The sequence below is a fragment of the Symphodus melops genome, assembly GCF_947650265.1.
Source record: "Symphodus melops genome assembly, chromosome: 2".
Lineage (NCBI taxonomy): Eukaryota > Metazoa > Chordata > Actinopteri > Labriformes > Labridae > Symphodus > Symphodus melops.
This window is the reverse complement of record NC_136692.1, coordinates 27406190-27421827: the sequence shown is the minus strand read 5'-3', so window position 1 is coordinate 27421827 and position 15638 is coordinate 27406190. Positions and strand designations below refer to the sequence as shown.

The window sequence follows — 15638 nt, the reverse complement described above, 5'->3', positions numbered from 1 at the left end:
AGGTCACGGTATGAGATGATAATCTGGCCTCGTTGAAAATGTCCGGCACAGAAACAATGACAGCTGACTGCAGATTACAGAGGGGGATTATACAGAGTAGAGGAGCGGGAAAATGGATGATTTAGAGTCAGAGACTGGTGAAGATGTTTTACAAGTTAAAGAAGCAAGATGAAAAATAAACTGGAGAAAAATGGTCAAATAATAGTGATTTATTACGGCTCTGCAGTGTCTGGAGAAGAACATGAAGGTTCAATAACTTAATATTTGACAATTTTTTGCAGGTTCCTGTCTGATCTCCACACACTGACACACAAACAGAGAGCAAACAGCACAGACAGAAAATAAATATCTGCAGAGTAACCATGGAGCTGCAGCAGCTAAACGTTTGGAGCAAGGGTTTCCTGTGGGATTATGAGTGTGAGCGGTTCTGTGTGGAGCAGCAGGAGGTCACATGAAATGAAAACCCTAAACACACAAACTCATTTAGAAATTAAATCACTTTTATACAGAAACCCATAGATAATCATACAGATCATCATACAGTTTTCTTCAATTGTTTTGGCTCATTTTTGGAAAGAGTCCTAACACTCTTTGAACTCTAAGTAATAGTCATAAACTCTCACAAACCTCTGCTTCATGTCTTCAAAATGTCATAATTTACCCAAAACATTTCATTTACATAAGGAGAAGCTGCCGTTCTTTCTTTTCATCTGTTTGATGATTTCTGTCACCATGAAAGTCCACTCATACAAAGTATTTTTAGTTAACATTTAATTTTTCAAATATTTTTGTTGACACTGACATCTTATTGTTCTGTTTACTACTCTCTTGACAGATATTTTCTGTATCATATTGAGCTTTAGATCCATACTGCAGCATACAGCTAAAGATCGGTACATCTGTTTGCATGTAGTGAATCTGTTTATGTTACATGAATATTCACTGTTATAGGCTGTGGTGTGTTGTCCGGTGATGTCTCCCTTCTTCCTGTTTTCCTTGAGTGGCTCACAGGTGCTCCACCTATCATCTGACAGATTTACAAATTTTGACTAAATTCTGGTCTCTACCTTTTCATTCTGGGTTTATTGTTATTTGTTGCTTCGCCACATCCCCTCGCAATCCGGGGAACGTAACATTCACCTTTAGTCTTTTATGCCAGAGAAAAAAAACGTCCCATAAAATGTCATTGGTGTTTCCTGGTTCATTACCAGCAGCTAAGTTGACAGTTCATTAGACACCACACACATCCCGTGGATATCAGAATCAGAGATGAGAGACTGATTTACACTTTGGACTGAATGTCCATTATTTTCATTCTGCTGCTCTGTGATTGAAGTTCTTCGAATAGGAAACATGAGCTGAGCATCAGTTAGCTTTTTCAGCTACTAGAAACATCCTGCAGAGACAGGACATGTTTTCCTTTGACACTGTGTGTGTGTAGTGTGTGTGTGTGTGTGTGTGTGTGTGTGTGTGAGTGTGAAGGTCATCAGTTGAGTGTTTAAAGAGTGTGTGACACGTGAAGGGTCAGTGTGAACAGTCAGATCATTTAACACCGTCAAAGTGAGGAAAAGTGAAAAGATGTTACACTGTGAGAGTCAGATATGATGAGATGATACACCATAGGAGCATTGTGTGTGTGTGTGTGTGTGTGTGTGTGTATTTAATGTGTAAAGTTTGTGTGTATGATGTGTGCAGTGTGCAGCAGCTCTGCTCTTTTTAAATGTTGATGTTTTTCATTTTTCTCCTGCATTAAGCTCCTCTCAGTGTCAGATCCATTGTCCTCTAAGCCCCTTCTGCTGCTCTATTACCACTCTCTAACACACACACACACACACACACACACACACACACACACACACACACACAGCTGTCACAGAGACAGAGGATGGGATATAGAAATATATACAGTGAAGAGGTTGGGAGACTCAGAAGAAAAGGCGTATTAAGAAGAGGAGGATAAACTATGAACATGAACACACACTCACATCTTCAGCTGACCTCTTTATGTCTCTGTTCTCATTATAAACTCTCAGCTGCACTTTCACTTTAACCTTTTTCTTTTCTTACTAACAAAAGTAAAAACAAACAAAGGATTTTTTTCTTTTCATATAAAAAGCGATGGAGGTCTTCACTGATATGACTGTTATCCTCAGAAACACTCTATGCACACCTGAACATGTAACACCTGTGACAGAGGAGCACTGTTTATATGTTCCTTCTGTAAGGGAAACATTGCAGAAGTTTTACACTTTAATTTACACTAAATTATTAAGGAAACAAAGATCCAGGTCGAGAGAAGGAGACGTTATTGTACCAGCTGTTTGTCTGACACACAGAATGAAACTCTGAGAAACCCACTTTCTTTAAGCACAGACCTGAAGGTTAACATCTTCCTAATGAAACTCTGACATGAGTACACTAAATGTCATTACCCCTAATCAACCTTTGATGTGGGATTAGACCTGCACTACTTGATGTCACTTGTAATTTAGAACCGCTTCCTTATAAAGCATATCATGTAACAGGTAGAACCAAAACATTCAATAACTGCTAAACATAAAACACAAGATCCAACACAGATACAGAAGTTAACATCAACATGCATAGTCTGTGCACTTTATTGTTTACAGTCCAGATTGAAACTTTAGCAGTGTTCAGTTTTAAAGAGAAGGTATATTTTCTGGTGAGTCTTGGTTTACCTGCAGTCACACAGTGAAACTCACATTGAGTAAATAGTTTAGTCATCATATGGACGACGTCACACAAGCTGTCAGTCAAAGTCTAGGTATGAATGAGGAGGTGGGAGGAGCCTAAATATATAAGCAAAAACTGTACTGATATGGACGAGGGGGAGGGGCATATCAGAGAGAGAGAGAGAAAGAGAGAGAGAAAGAGAGAGATGGAGAGGGGGATTATTTACTGTTTTAAATGAACAGTGGAGTGTGAATCTGGCACAGAGAGGGAGGGAAGAGAGAGAAACAGGGAGAGAGGGGGGGGAGTTTGTTGAAAAGCAGACCAGCCGAGAAGAGCGCAACAGAGAGACACGAAAAACGAACATTTATACAAGCTGGTTATTTTTGGTTTATTAATAATAATAATCACGTTTTTGTTTTTGTTTTGATGGAATAGAGGATGGCTCAAGGAACAAATGATGAAGATATAGAAGTGAAATAGACGTACAAGTGAGTAAGACTCTGTGTGTGTGTTTGTGCATGTGTGTGTTTGTGTGTGTGTGTGCGTGCATGTGTGGTCTCACCTGTTCACAGAGTCCATATGGGGACATGGATGTAACATCTGATATATTTAGCCAAATGTTCTGATTTCCACTCTTTGATCTTGTGCAGAACAAACTGTGTCTGGTTGTAACCTGTGGGATGTGTGTGTGTGTGTGTGGGTGTGTGTGGGTGTTTGTGTGTGTTTTGTGGTATGTGTAGAAAAAGAAACTGTTCTGTTACCTCTAGTCTTACCTCTGATATCCTCTGAGTTTGGTGTTTGTAAATGTGCTGCACATTACTGTAGCTTCTCTCTCAAAGGGCGAAGCTTGTTATTGGACAGATATCTGGGCCGAGAAAAGAAGAAGGGAGGAGAAGAGAGAGACAATCAAACAGACAACGACACGTTCTAGAATTAACTTTTGTGATAAAATTAATGAAAACCAACACAACTATCATAGTTATAGAACTAATACTGATACGAGTTGTTGTAGCATTTGAATCAAGTGGGTCCACAGTAGCACACTGTCCATACCAACGAAGAAGAAGAGAGTGTGCAAGGTTCCCTGGTAGTCTAAGCCTAAAGCAACATAACTCGGAGTTGGTCCAGACCTGAGCTCGCCCTAACTATATATAAACTTGTTCAAAAATAAAAGTTTTAAGTTTAATCTTAATAATATAAAGGACTCCTGGGCCCTGACTGGTGGACGATACAAAAGCCTGAAGGCCCTTCCTCCCATAGTACATTAGAGACTGTAGGTAGGCTCTGTTCGCTCTTTAAATAGGATGGTGCCTGACCAGTAAGAGCTCTGTACATGAGAGGCTGCATTTTAAATTCTATTCGAGGTTTTATTGGGAGCCAGTGCAAAGAGTCATTTGGTCTATTTTCCTCATTCTAATCAGTAAACATAAAGCTTTACAGACATAAAAACACAAAATCATTAAAACAGAGACATAGACAGTATATCATAAGAAAATGTCTCTCTGAGGTGTTTGGGACCAGGCACAATAACTCTGGCTGAGTTTAGAAGCAAAATAATCCTGCTCATCCAGTTCCTAATGTCCTTTATTCTAGTTGTAGTCTGACTTCCTGTTTCCTCATAGTGAAATGATAGGGGGAAAAAATGGTTCGGAAGTTCATCCCTGATCTTTGATCTTCTTGTGCTGGAGCTTCATATTCAGCTGATCCATACAATGGTTGAAATAAGTTGAAACTGTAGTAGGCCACCTATGGGAGGCTCAGCCAATCATATACTCAGTTTCAATGGAGGCAAAAGGCGTATTAGTTTTTAATTTCTCTAAATGATGTTTCTATTTCAGATGAATGGATAGTGTAAGGTCACAAACACAAAAAACACAAAACAATGTATTAACCCCAGCTCCTGCAAGCAACTTAGGCAAGACACTTTACCCTGAATTGCTCCCCCTGCTCCGTCAGGGTGTATGTGGGTGGCTGCTCCTGTGGTCGATCACTTGGTGCGTGAATTGGTCCATGGGGATAAGTAGAATTAAAAAATAAATTAAATTAAAAAAAGCTGACCCCACATGCATGTTTGGCTTGAAAGAAAGGATTGTTAAAAGCTACATGGACCTATGATCGAGGGACAGAAGGACTAAGTACAGACATTTTAAAGGGATATTTCTTCATTGTCAGCACATTTAAATTTAAATTTCTATCAATAGAAAGGCTGCATTCTGTTAAACTAATCCTAAACTATGGGCTGGGACTAAAAGAAATCTGAATAACAGTGAAGTAATTTCTGCATACTAATGGCCGGTTTGTCAACAGGTGTGCAGTGAGGTCAAAGGTCAGGCGGCCTGGTTGCACCGCTGCAGAAGAGGAATCAGCATGCTGCTGCTGCTGTTCTGGATCCTCATAGAAGGTGAATCTACTCTGGATATAAAACATGTCAGACATGTGTTCACTGGCACTGAGGGCCTGATTCAAGAGGAGCGGGTTGTGGCCACTAATAGCTAAAACAAAATTACTCATCATGGGCTCCCTCTGTTTGCTTTGTCTCAAGGTTTCTTTCACAAACTACATAGCTCTTATGATATTCAGGTACAAGCACACCCCACCTTCTACTACTCCGTGCAGTTTGCTCTTGTTTTGTGTCTGAATGTGGAGAAAGTCTGCACCTTCACTCTGCACAGGGGAGCAGAGGCAGACTAAAGGCAAAATGTCACAGAGGCGTATATATAAATGTTGGGGTTTTTTTAAATGGCAGTCTGAATGGGGCTTCTAACACTCTGGTTCAATCCTCCCCTCAGTCCCCCCCTCCGTCCTGCAGCCTCCTCTCCCTCTCTCCCTACCCGTCCACATGTCGGTCGTCCCTTCTCCCTGGAAGTTTCTCCCTCTCTCCCAGGTGGAGCTGGGCCCTCTTTTCTCCAACTCCAGCCCCTTCTCCTCCTCCCAGAGCCTCTTCATGCTGCCACCGCCGGGACGGGCCTCTAGACCAGGCCTCCAGGCTTCATTTGGCCCTTACTCCGTCACACAGGTACGAGGACAGGTTAGGGGTTTGGCTTGGTTGCTGAAGATGGCACTGAATGCTAACGAACTTCTGTTTCTCCCTTCAAAGCTCATATCAGAGCCTGTTCTCTCCTCCAGCCTGTCTGCCTCCCTCCTCTCTGAGCATGTGCAGAGGGAGATGAGTGAGGGGGGGCAGGAGGTGTTCAGGGTGAGGGCGCTTTTTCACAAACGAGGCGACAGCAGCGCTAGAGGTACCTGCATCACCCTGCATGCCTTCAAGGAGACAGAGGAGCACAAAGCATCTTGTATGACCCAGGTGAGGATTCTCTCCCAGCTTCATGTTTCACCTTCTCTTTTCCCTCCTTTAATCTGTCAGTCCGTCCTTCTCTTACCCAGCATCCTCTGGGGCTATGCGTGGTCACTCTGACTCTGCCCAGTGACTGGTTCAAAGACCAGCACATCAAACGGTCACAGGAGGATTTGGTGAAGTGGCACAGTAACGTCCACCCTCGCCACCGGGTGCACAAGAGAGAACACCGCAGACATGGGCATCACCACGGCAACAGTGTCAAACATCATCACACAGCTTCTCCTTCTATGAGGTGAGCCCATAACAGCTTCATTTGAGATGGTCAGACAATCATTATTACCCTTGCATAGAGTTGTAATTATACCATAATTTTACTTTTATACGAGTCTAGAAAAAATCAGAAAATATCGATAAACCTGCAAAAACAAGAGAAAGCCTGAACACCCAAAAACGGGTAATTCATTGTTTTGAATGATCACAAGCAAACTTCTGCATACTGTCTAAACTGTACAAAAACGTTTGCAACCTTTTAGTACAGAAATGCATCCAATGTTTGTTAGAGAGTGCTCCCTCTCTTTCCCATGCAGCAACTTTTAATTCAGCCTCTCTCTGCAGGTACAGGTGTTGTTGTTTGCTGTGTGACAGAATAATCTTTCTACCTGTATTCAGGGACAATCCAGATGATTACGGAAACACACAGGCAGATGCTCCCCTGCACCTTAGACACTACCGGGGCCCCATTAGAGACCAGATTCAACTTTTCTACTCATCAGTGGACACAGAAACCGACTTTGAGCTGACAGCAGCAGGGTGAGAAACATTCACTCTGAGCTTTTACAAATCGGTGTCGTCTGTGTCGTTGTAACTTCCCTCTGTCTGTTCGTACAGGTGTGTGGAGGAGCTAGTGGCTCAGTCGCAGAGGAAACTCGTCCACATCCGAGCGGTGACACTGAAGGAGGAGAAGGAGAGAGAGAAGAGCAGCACCAAAGAAGAAGAAACCTGTGTGAATGGGCAGGAAGAGGAAGAGCTGAGCTTGGATTCCCATGTTGTAATTCGCTATCACAAAGGCCCTGTCCTGATTGGTCAGCCTATCAGAGTGTCTGTGAGCCTGAGAGCAAACTTCAGTGCTGAGTTTGTGGTCATAAGGTAAAAAAAAAAAAAAAAGAACCTTTTTCTGTTTCTCAAATAGTATTTTTTTTACAAGTTTTACACTAAGGGTCTGATTCTCGAAAAGAATGCAGTTTAAACACCAGCTCAAATAGTTTCCCTAGCTTTGACCGAACTCAGCTCCGTCAGCACGAGAGGGCAGATCCGAGCAGAATACAGGTGCAGCTAGCTTCATTCAACGTTCATCTGCAAAACAAACTGCATAGAGCAGGACCATTTTTTCAACCTGTTTGTGTCTGATTATAATTAGAGTGATATGCTTTGTGTATTAGATCATGAGACTGGGCTGAGGGAGGAAGTTAATGTATGCAGCTATCACCGGCCACGATCCATTTTTTGTTAACCAGGCCCTGAGATCTGTCAGTGAGTGTTTGAGTTTGTGCGTGTCTTCAGGCTGAAGGTGAAGAAGGGTCTGGTGTCCATGGTGGCCCAGAGGACGGTGACATCTGATCTGTGGACGGTGACTCTAGAGAGGAGTCAGGGCTCCACACACGACGTGGTGTCCATCCTCTGTCACAAACAGAGTGCCATTAAGCACACACACAGGTAGGTCTCCTCTGCTCAGTGTCAACACACTCAGTTAAAGAAGAATTAAAAATATATATATTTTTACATTTTCAAAGTTAAATGATTCCTTTGTGTGATTCATTAATGGACCGGTATTTTGTACACATAGTTACACTTTTTGTTTTATGACGTTTTAATCGGATTATTAAACTGGTCTCGTTTATTGTGATTTCTCCCTGCAGTCCCTCAATCCCCCAGCAGGTGGTGTGTATTTCTCTGGATGGCCTCAGGCACAGCTTCGGTGTAGCAATGTTGGTTTCTGCTAACTGGTTTGTGGAATACTCGGGTCGTAATAACCCCGTATCACCGCACGGGGCAGCAGTGAGCGTCTTCTCGTTCACTGATCGACACATCTACGGCATCGCTCCCATCACAGAGGTGATGCTTTCATCCACATGTTGATAACGTGTATTATAAAAAACACAAAATTGTGGCTAATTCAGCAACAGTCTTGCTCTCATATTTAGTTTACTGCTCTCTCTGTATTTTATATTGTGTTCTCTCTGTATTATTTTTTTACTTCCATTTTTCATCAATGTTAATCTGTATTATTATTGTTTAAGTATGTTTAATAATTTTAATCTGTATTGTTATTTCTTAACTAAAAGCCCCAGGGACAAGCGTTGTGAATTAGCCTGTGGTTAAAAACACAACAATGCATACATCATCGTGACTGTTTTTATCTGTCCCTATTCAAGTAAATGTATGTATAAATAAATGCTATCTATCAACAGGCCAAAACGATCATCAACACTGCCATTCTGACCAACCAGCCTGTGTCACTTCCTGTCATCGTTCTCGCTGTAAGTCATGAAGGAAAGGTGTCGGATGTCACCTCTGCCGTCTCCTGCCACTCCACCAACGAGAACACCATCAAGGTGCAGCAAAAAGCATCAAGCTTTTGATCTCCTGACTGTGTTCAAGAGATTATTTAAAAGTGAAAAAAAATAACCTGACAAATAGATTTCGCTCCGTTAATCTCTGATGTCATCGCTGTGCTCTTGTCCTCTCCTTAGGTGTCCAGCGATTGTTCCACCCTCTTTGTGGACGGCAGTGAATCAGGCCTGGGTAACACCTGTGCAGCAGTGGAGTTTAAACTGGGCACGCTCAGTGGCTCAGTGTGTCTGGAGGTATGGGCTCCTTCAGTGCCCCTGCGATTGTCCCTTGCAGACCCCATTCTAAATGCCATCGATGGTTGGAACCACTTCACAGAGAGCGGGTGAGAAACAGCCCCAGCATGCATCGCTCAGGACACATGACTGTCACTACATCTTTGAGCAAAGTTTCTTTTTTAAAGAAACACAAAGGCACAAATATGCAACAGAATCTAATCCCTTTTGTTGTTGTAACTTTTCACCAAAAAGTGAAAAAACTGACTCACAGAACACCACTGTTGCTATGCTAATGCTAGCTGTCAGTGTTTTCTTACAGACTGTGTGGCTTTTATTTTCTGTGAGCGCTCTGATTTAATCCTCTTGTCATGAAAGTGATGATTGATGTCTTAGAGTTTAAAGGATGCGGATATATGAAGCTTATCTGTGTGTAAATACAGATGATAATCCAGCAGCAGTCTGCATACAGTCACATGCAAACAGACTTTTGAGCAGCCATCATCAGTCTAAAAGGGTTTCTGATGGAGAGCATGGGATCAGTTATGGCAGGGGGCTTCGGAGGCTTTTTTTCAGTATTAACAACACAGAGAAGTTTACTCTGTGAGTCCTTCAAAAACATTTGTAGAGCAGATCTTTTTACATAACTACTGCAGGTCATGAGGTCAACAGGAAGCCACAACAACCTGTAGAAGAAATGCTCTGTGATTGTTCATGACACTCACAGTGAACTGTGTTAAGATCTCACCTCATGTGTCACGTGGTCGTCAGGTGTGTGCCCGTCTATCAGCGCTCCTCCATCCATGTCCTGACTCAGTTCACAGCTCAGGACTTAGAGGCCGGGAACATACATCTCCTGGGCTCTTCCGATTGGTTCGTGGATGTCACAGAGCTGGTCCGTGATTGGCTGAGAGTAGAAGATCCCAGCGTGGCTTCCCTCAGCTCTCAGAATGATCTTATTGGTTTACGACCCGGGAAGACTTCAATCTATGTAAGCGACAGTGACATCATCTCAGTATGACATCATCACTTCCTATGTGACTATCAGTCATCATCCTCATCGTGTCTCTCTTAGGTCGTCTCTGATCAGTGGGATGGCGTGCTCGGCAGGTGTGATGTCACTGTGACCTCTGACCCTGTTACCCCTGGAGACCTTTCCGTGCAGGTAGTCAGCGGGCTTGGCATGTCAGTCACATCCAGCCCTGCGCACCCCTCCGTCGTCACGACGACAGTGACAGCATACAACATCCTGTTCAACCATCACCAGGTGAGAGAGAGAACTCTGATCTGAAAATGAATTAATATCAGGAACAATGAATTACAATCAAACATCAATCAAACAACACTCAGAGCGCTGAGACACTCAAACTGAACTGTTCAACCTGTCACATTAACACCTAGATTTGGTATCTTAGCTGCTGAAGCCTGGAGTTTAATAACTGGATTTCATCTCTATGGTTCACTGTGATCTGTACCAAAAAATCCAACAATAATCCTGACTCTATATATGGGCCAACACAATGGGCCCCGCTGAGTAAACGGTGAACGAGCTCTCAGTCCACGCGTCATCGTGTGACTGTTAGAAAAATAAACCACACAGACAAAGACAGCTAGCAGCTCCGACCTGTCACTCAAAGAGGCCACGCCCCTAATTTTGCATCACTTCCAACTTTAATATAATTTTAACAGGTGAATCGCCTCATTGCACTGGACAGCCTCTAGTGGACACTAGAGGAACAGCAGTTTATTTTATTCTTTAACGCCTGTGTTTTCGATTGGGTTAGTTATTCTTTATAACGTTGGGTTGAAACATTTTGTGACACGCTCTTTTTTTCTGGATAATGAATTTAAAAAAAACATGCACAGTGTACAAACAAATTTAGGGGCGTTGGTAACCTAGAAATAAGCACAAGTGGACTCTCGACCCCATGAACAGAGTCTATAATCCACCCAGCGGGTGGCCCAGGTTCAAAAAACCTGTGGCTCCTTTCCTGCATGTCCTGGCCACTCTTTTTGTTCTTGAAATTAGCCCAAAGTTACATGACACTAAATGAAAGAAAATGTTTACCTCACAAACATCTTGGTAAAAATTATTTCACTAAACAACTAAACAAAAATCTAGTACAGATCTCGTCAAGAGACGTTTGTCTGCAGCAGTCTTTGATACATTTCCTTGCTTGAATTTCCCTCGGGATCAATAAAGTATCTCTCTATCTTACATTTAGATTTACTGAATTACATATGACTTATTTTTGATAATCTCTTTCTTAAGAAGATGAATTTGTTTATCTTTAAAAATCTCCATCACGTCTTATTTTCCTCCAGGAGGCGTCAATCAGCGTCTGGCTTCAGTTCAGCGATGACTCCTCCTCCCTCCTCTCCTCCTTCAGTGACCTTCCTCTCTCCCTGCTCCTCTCCTCATTGGCTGAGTCCGTGGTAATCGTGACGCCCGGCCCCAGCCAACACATCTACGCCCAGGGGGACGGGGGCGGGCCTTTACTGAGAGCAGAGCTCCTGGTTTCCACCTGTGGTGATCTGTCAATCACCTCCAACTCCATCAGTGAAGCTGGCTGGACAGACAGCAGAGCCCGACGGCTGGCCCGAGGGTCAGGGTGGATCCGGGTCAACCTGGACCTGGACTTCCTGCAGCCAGAGGAGGACAAAGATGAGAACGGGGAAGAGTTTGAGTTTGACATTTCAGACACGCTGGTCGAGTCTGACATCAACATCTATGCGGCAAACTCAGAGGAGGAGGACGGGAACGTCAGCAGCGACTACGACAGACTGAGTGGGAAAGTGATTGACAAAAACTGGAACAAAGTCGGAAACGGAGGGATGCTTAGTCGAAACAATCTGGAACGAGCTGTGCTGATGCCCAGCCAGGAGGAGGGTGCCGTCTACTTCTCCCCCAGCAAGGAGAGGGGAGGAGATGGAAGAGGGGAGGAGGCGCAGGGGGCTCAGGAGCTGGAGGTGGGTTTGGGTGCAGTCCTCTCTCTGATCTGTCTTTCTGCCGTCCTCTTCCTCGCTAACTGCCTGCCCTGCGCCCTGAGAGACAGCAAAAGGACAAAGACGAAGGAGGAGAGAGGAGGAGAGGAACCGGAGAGAGGGAAGACAGAGGAGGAGGAAGGGGACACAAAGGAGAGGAAAGAGCAGGGAAGTGAGGAGAAGTCGGAGCAGCAGCAGGTGGAGGACAGCATCGAGGTCACAGAGGTGGAGATCATCTGCTGATGAGCAAAAAAAGACCAACTTCCAAACAAACAGGAAGCAGAGACTCACTTACACTATCGCTGTTTATACACATCAGTGAGAAGACCACCACACACGGACAATGACTTTATCTTCATCTTTCTGTTCAGTAACAGTAGCATCACTGCGGTGCAGGGTGGTCAGCGAGACTGCACTGGGACAAAAGCTCTGATGTCATTGGCTCAGACAGACAATGGTACAAACACAATGCAGCAGCACACGCTCCTTGATCTCTTGAATATCCTCCCCTACTATTTCCCGCAAACACCACACAGCTGAGACAAAAAATGAACTGGACAACTCTGACAGGTAGATGATCCCAAAGGAGAAGGCCTGACAACTGAACTCTACTTCCAATAGCACATGTAGAAAATGTAGGTACCAGAAGCAGTAAGGGGTAATACGGATATATGTGCTTTGACTCTTCTGTTTCTTCATTGAAACTTAACGCTGTTTGTTTTAGACAGATTAAATTTAGCCTCTGTGAAGTGTGGACTGTCTAATAATGATGTAACCCTTTTCAAATCTTTCCCGTCCTTCTATGGCCCCAACAAGGAAAACAATTCAACATTGCCATAGCCTACAAAGTATATATGTTATATTTCAATGTGCGATTAGAAAACACGTTAAACACACCACGTGCTAGTTTTCTTTTCAGAATATGCTGTGTCATGTCAGTTGTCTTTCTCTGGTTTCATATGTAGTATGTTAAAAATAAATTGTGCAGAACTACTTTCAAAAGGCTGTGATGCTTCCTCGTTTTGTGAACGTTATGTTTTAAATAATGACAATACTACAATGACATTAGACCATTAAAAACTCTCAAAACATATAGGAATACATAAACTTGTGATTCATTTCGAAATGTAATGATAGCTGAATGCGTGTTCATGTAATCTTCAAGGTGTTTGCTGCTGTTATCAACATTCACATTTAAAAGTCTCACTATGCCCTCTAGTGGCGCAAAAGTGTAACAACAAGGGATACGGAGAGCCAAAAACAAGGAAGCTGCCGTATTGGAATCGAGTCTTACAGGTTATTACGCGTTATGAACTATTTTTACATTTTAAAGCCACAATTTTATTTTGTTTTTTTTAAAACTGCGGCAAGGTGAGCTCACGGAGAAAACACAAACACTCACCGGAGGCTCGATCTCTCCGACAGACAAAGGCTGAGATGTTAGTGGAAAGTGTCTTTAGTGGTATTCACATGGAAAAGTGTTATATGTACAATGTCTAATTTAGTGAAAAATAAACTATTGACGTTGGATAACTACAATTTTTATCCTTCAAAAACGTATGGTGGTCATCTAGAGCTCATGCAGCAGAGTGGCGCAGCGGAAGCGTGCTGGGCCCATAACCCAGAGGTCGATGGATCGAAACCATCCTCTGCTAAATGTTTTCATCTCTCTCGCCGTAACTTTCTTTATAACGACACACCACCACTGTACATTATGTTTAAACATTTAATCCAAACACTCGTATCGATTATTATATTTTAGATGCCGATAATAGTCTAGGCATCACTCACAGTCAAACTATATTTTTTTTACCGTTTAGATTTGTAAAGACATTCAAATAAACCGTTTTAGTTCATCGGCCACTCAGTAATTTTTAAAGATACAGTACCTGGGAGGGATTGGGGGTCTTCCTGGGAACACTTCTATGCAGATATCCAGAATAATCATCATGTGTAGAAGAATGGCGTTATAATATCCAAAAATACATGTTTCATAGAAGAACTCAACTCAAAATCGGAATCGACCCGTTCGCCCATTAATTTTTAACCAATCAAATGAAAGCCCTTGTTCCTGGCTTCCATTTTTAACCAATCAGACATCATCTCTATTCCTTAATATTTACTGTCTGCTGTCTATGCTGCTGAGGAAATTATTCTTGTGTAATATAAGGCAGGTATCTATCCAGATGTGCTACTATGCAGCTCTGTAGGCCTTTAGCAGTGATGGTGCCTGAGGAAGTATTGTAGTGTCTTTTTCCTGTAGACATGCTTATCAATAATTATAGCCTATTAAGTGTTCACAAGAAATCATGTTACTCAGTTAACGCCTTTAAAGTTCACAGAGTAAAAAACAGCGTGTACTAACATAGACAGTTAACATGATCCATGGCTGAGAAATGTAATCTGCATCTATGTGCATATCAAAAGATGAGTATAAAATCACAGGCCAAGATGATAGCTCGGCCTGTAGAGTCCCAGCTCTGTAAGAATAAACAGCGAGTGCATCACACGACATCTCTGCTCAAGTAGGACAGGTCACAGAGAAGGAGAGAGAGAGAGACTGATAAGATCTTGTTTTTGTGAATCCAACGATGGACTGGATGGAGTTCAACATGGGCATGAACAGACACTTTGAGAAAAACTCACCATTAAAAATCATGCCAACCACTGAGACAAAGAAAAAAAGGCAACAAACATTTTTCATACGAAATATTGTCAATAAATCCTTGGTATGAACCAGAGATTTAGAAGCAGGTGTTAAATGGAGACTGAAAAATAAGTGGTATACCCTGCACTACACCACTGGCCTACTGTTTACTAGAGTATCCAAGCATTCTTCTCATTTCCTTACAGTGGAAACGCAGAGAGTAGTTGCAGAGTAGTGAGGAGAACATCAATGTGATGTTCTCAGCTTGCGCCCTGCAAAATAAAGAGGCATCAGTCTAAGGACCCCGAGTGTTGCAGGCATGTATTATACTGTAGCGAAAGCCAGGGCCGCCCCTGGCCAAGTGGGGGCCCTAAGCAGGATTTTATTTTGGGGCCCACCTTCCAATAACATAATAATAATAATAATAATAATAATAATAATAATAATAAATTACAGCCTCTATCAACAGTGGAACAAGAACTTCACAGATCAAAAGTGGAACAATAAAAACAGATTGAGCCAACATAGACAACCAACTAGTCAATTAAAAACTCCTTTTTTTTTCAATAAAGCTGAAAATATTCAGTTAACAAGACATTATATAAATGGCCAACAGGGCCGCTTGAAAATGTAATCTCCAGTCCACATCTAGACACAATTATCATCTCTTCTGTCTCATGATTAGCACGAGCAGACATGCCAGCAGTTTATGTTTATGTGCCACAAAGTTTTTTCTTTTTTATTTCAACAACATACCCACCTTCAAGTGAAGCACGAGCCTCTTCTTGTTTGGACTTTTTCTTTCTTTTGCTAGCTCCCGAATCGTATTGACATTTGGGAGCTATCTCTCTCTCTCTCTCTCTCTCTCTCTCTCTCTCTCTCTCTCTCTCTCTCTCCTCTCTACCTGCAAACAACTGCCTGCCGGCCCATCTGACCGCTGATTGGTCAGATGGTGATGCTTCGCGCTGTCAATCATTGCGTCTCTTTTTCTTTTCTCTCCTGCCTCGGGCTGACTTGGTGGCGGTGCTCTACTCGCGCCTCTCGGCAAAATGCACGCGCATCCTTTGCGCATTTGCAGAGAATGATGATACTTTATTGATCCCGAGGGAAATTCAATTCACTTGCACAAAATGGGGCCCCTCATGGATCACGGGGCCCTACGCACAGCGCG

General features: G+C 42.8%; 1 protein-coding gene across 1 annotated transcript; it reads left to right on the top strand.

The window, feature by feature from the left end:
• The first annotated feature begins 4605 nt into the window (after positions 1–4605).
• Positions 4606–12498, top strand: tmem132a (transmembrane protein 132A). Its single transcript, XM_079337725.1, has 13 exons — positions 4606–5095; positions 5484–5710; positions 5792–5998; positions 6079–6284; positions 6662–6802; positions 6881–7138; positions 7553–7705; positions 7909–8104; positions 8461–8604; positions 8743–8945; positions 9607–9826; positions 9911–10102; positions 11161–12498. The coding sequence occupies exons 1-13, from the start codon at positions 5062–5064 to the stop codon at positions 12061–12063; spliced, it is 3084 nt and encodes a 1027-aa protein (XP_079193851.1). The 5' UTR covers positions 4606–5061; the 3' UTR covers positions 12064–12498.
• Positions 12499–15638: the final 3140 nt, after the last annotated feature.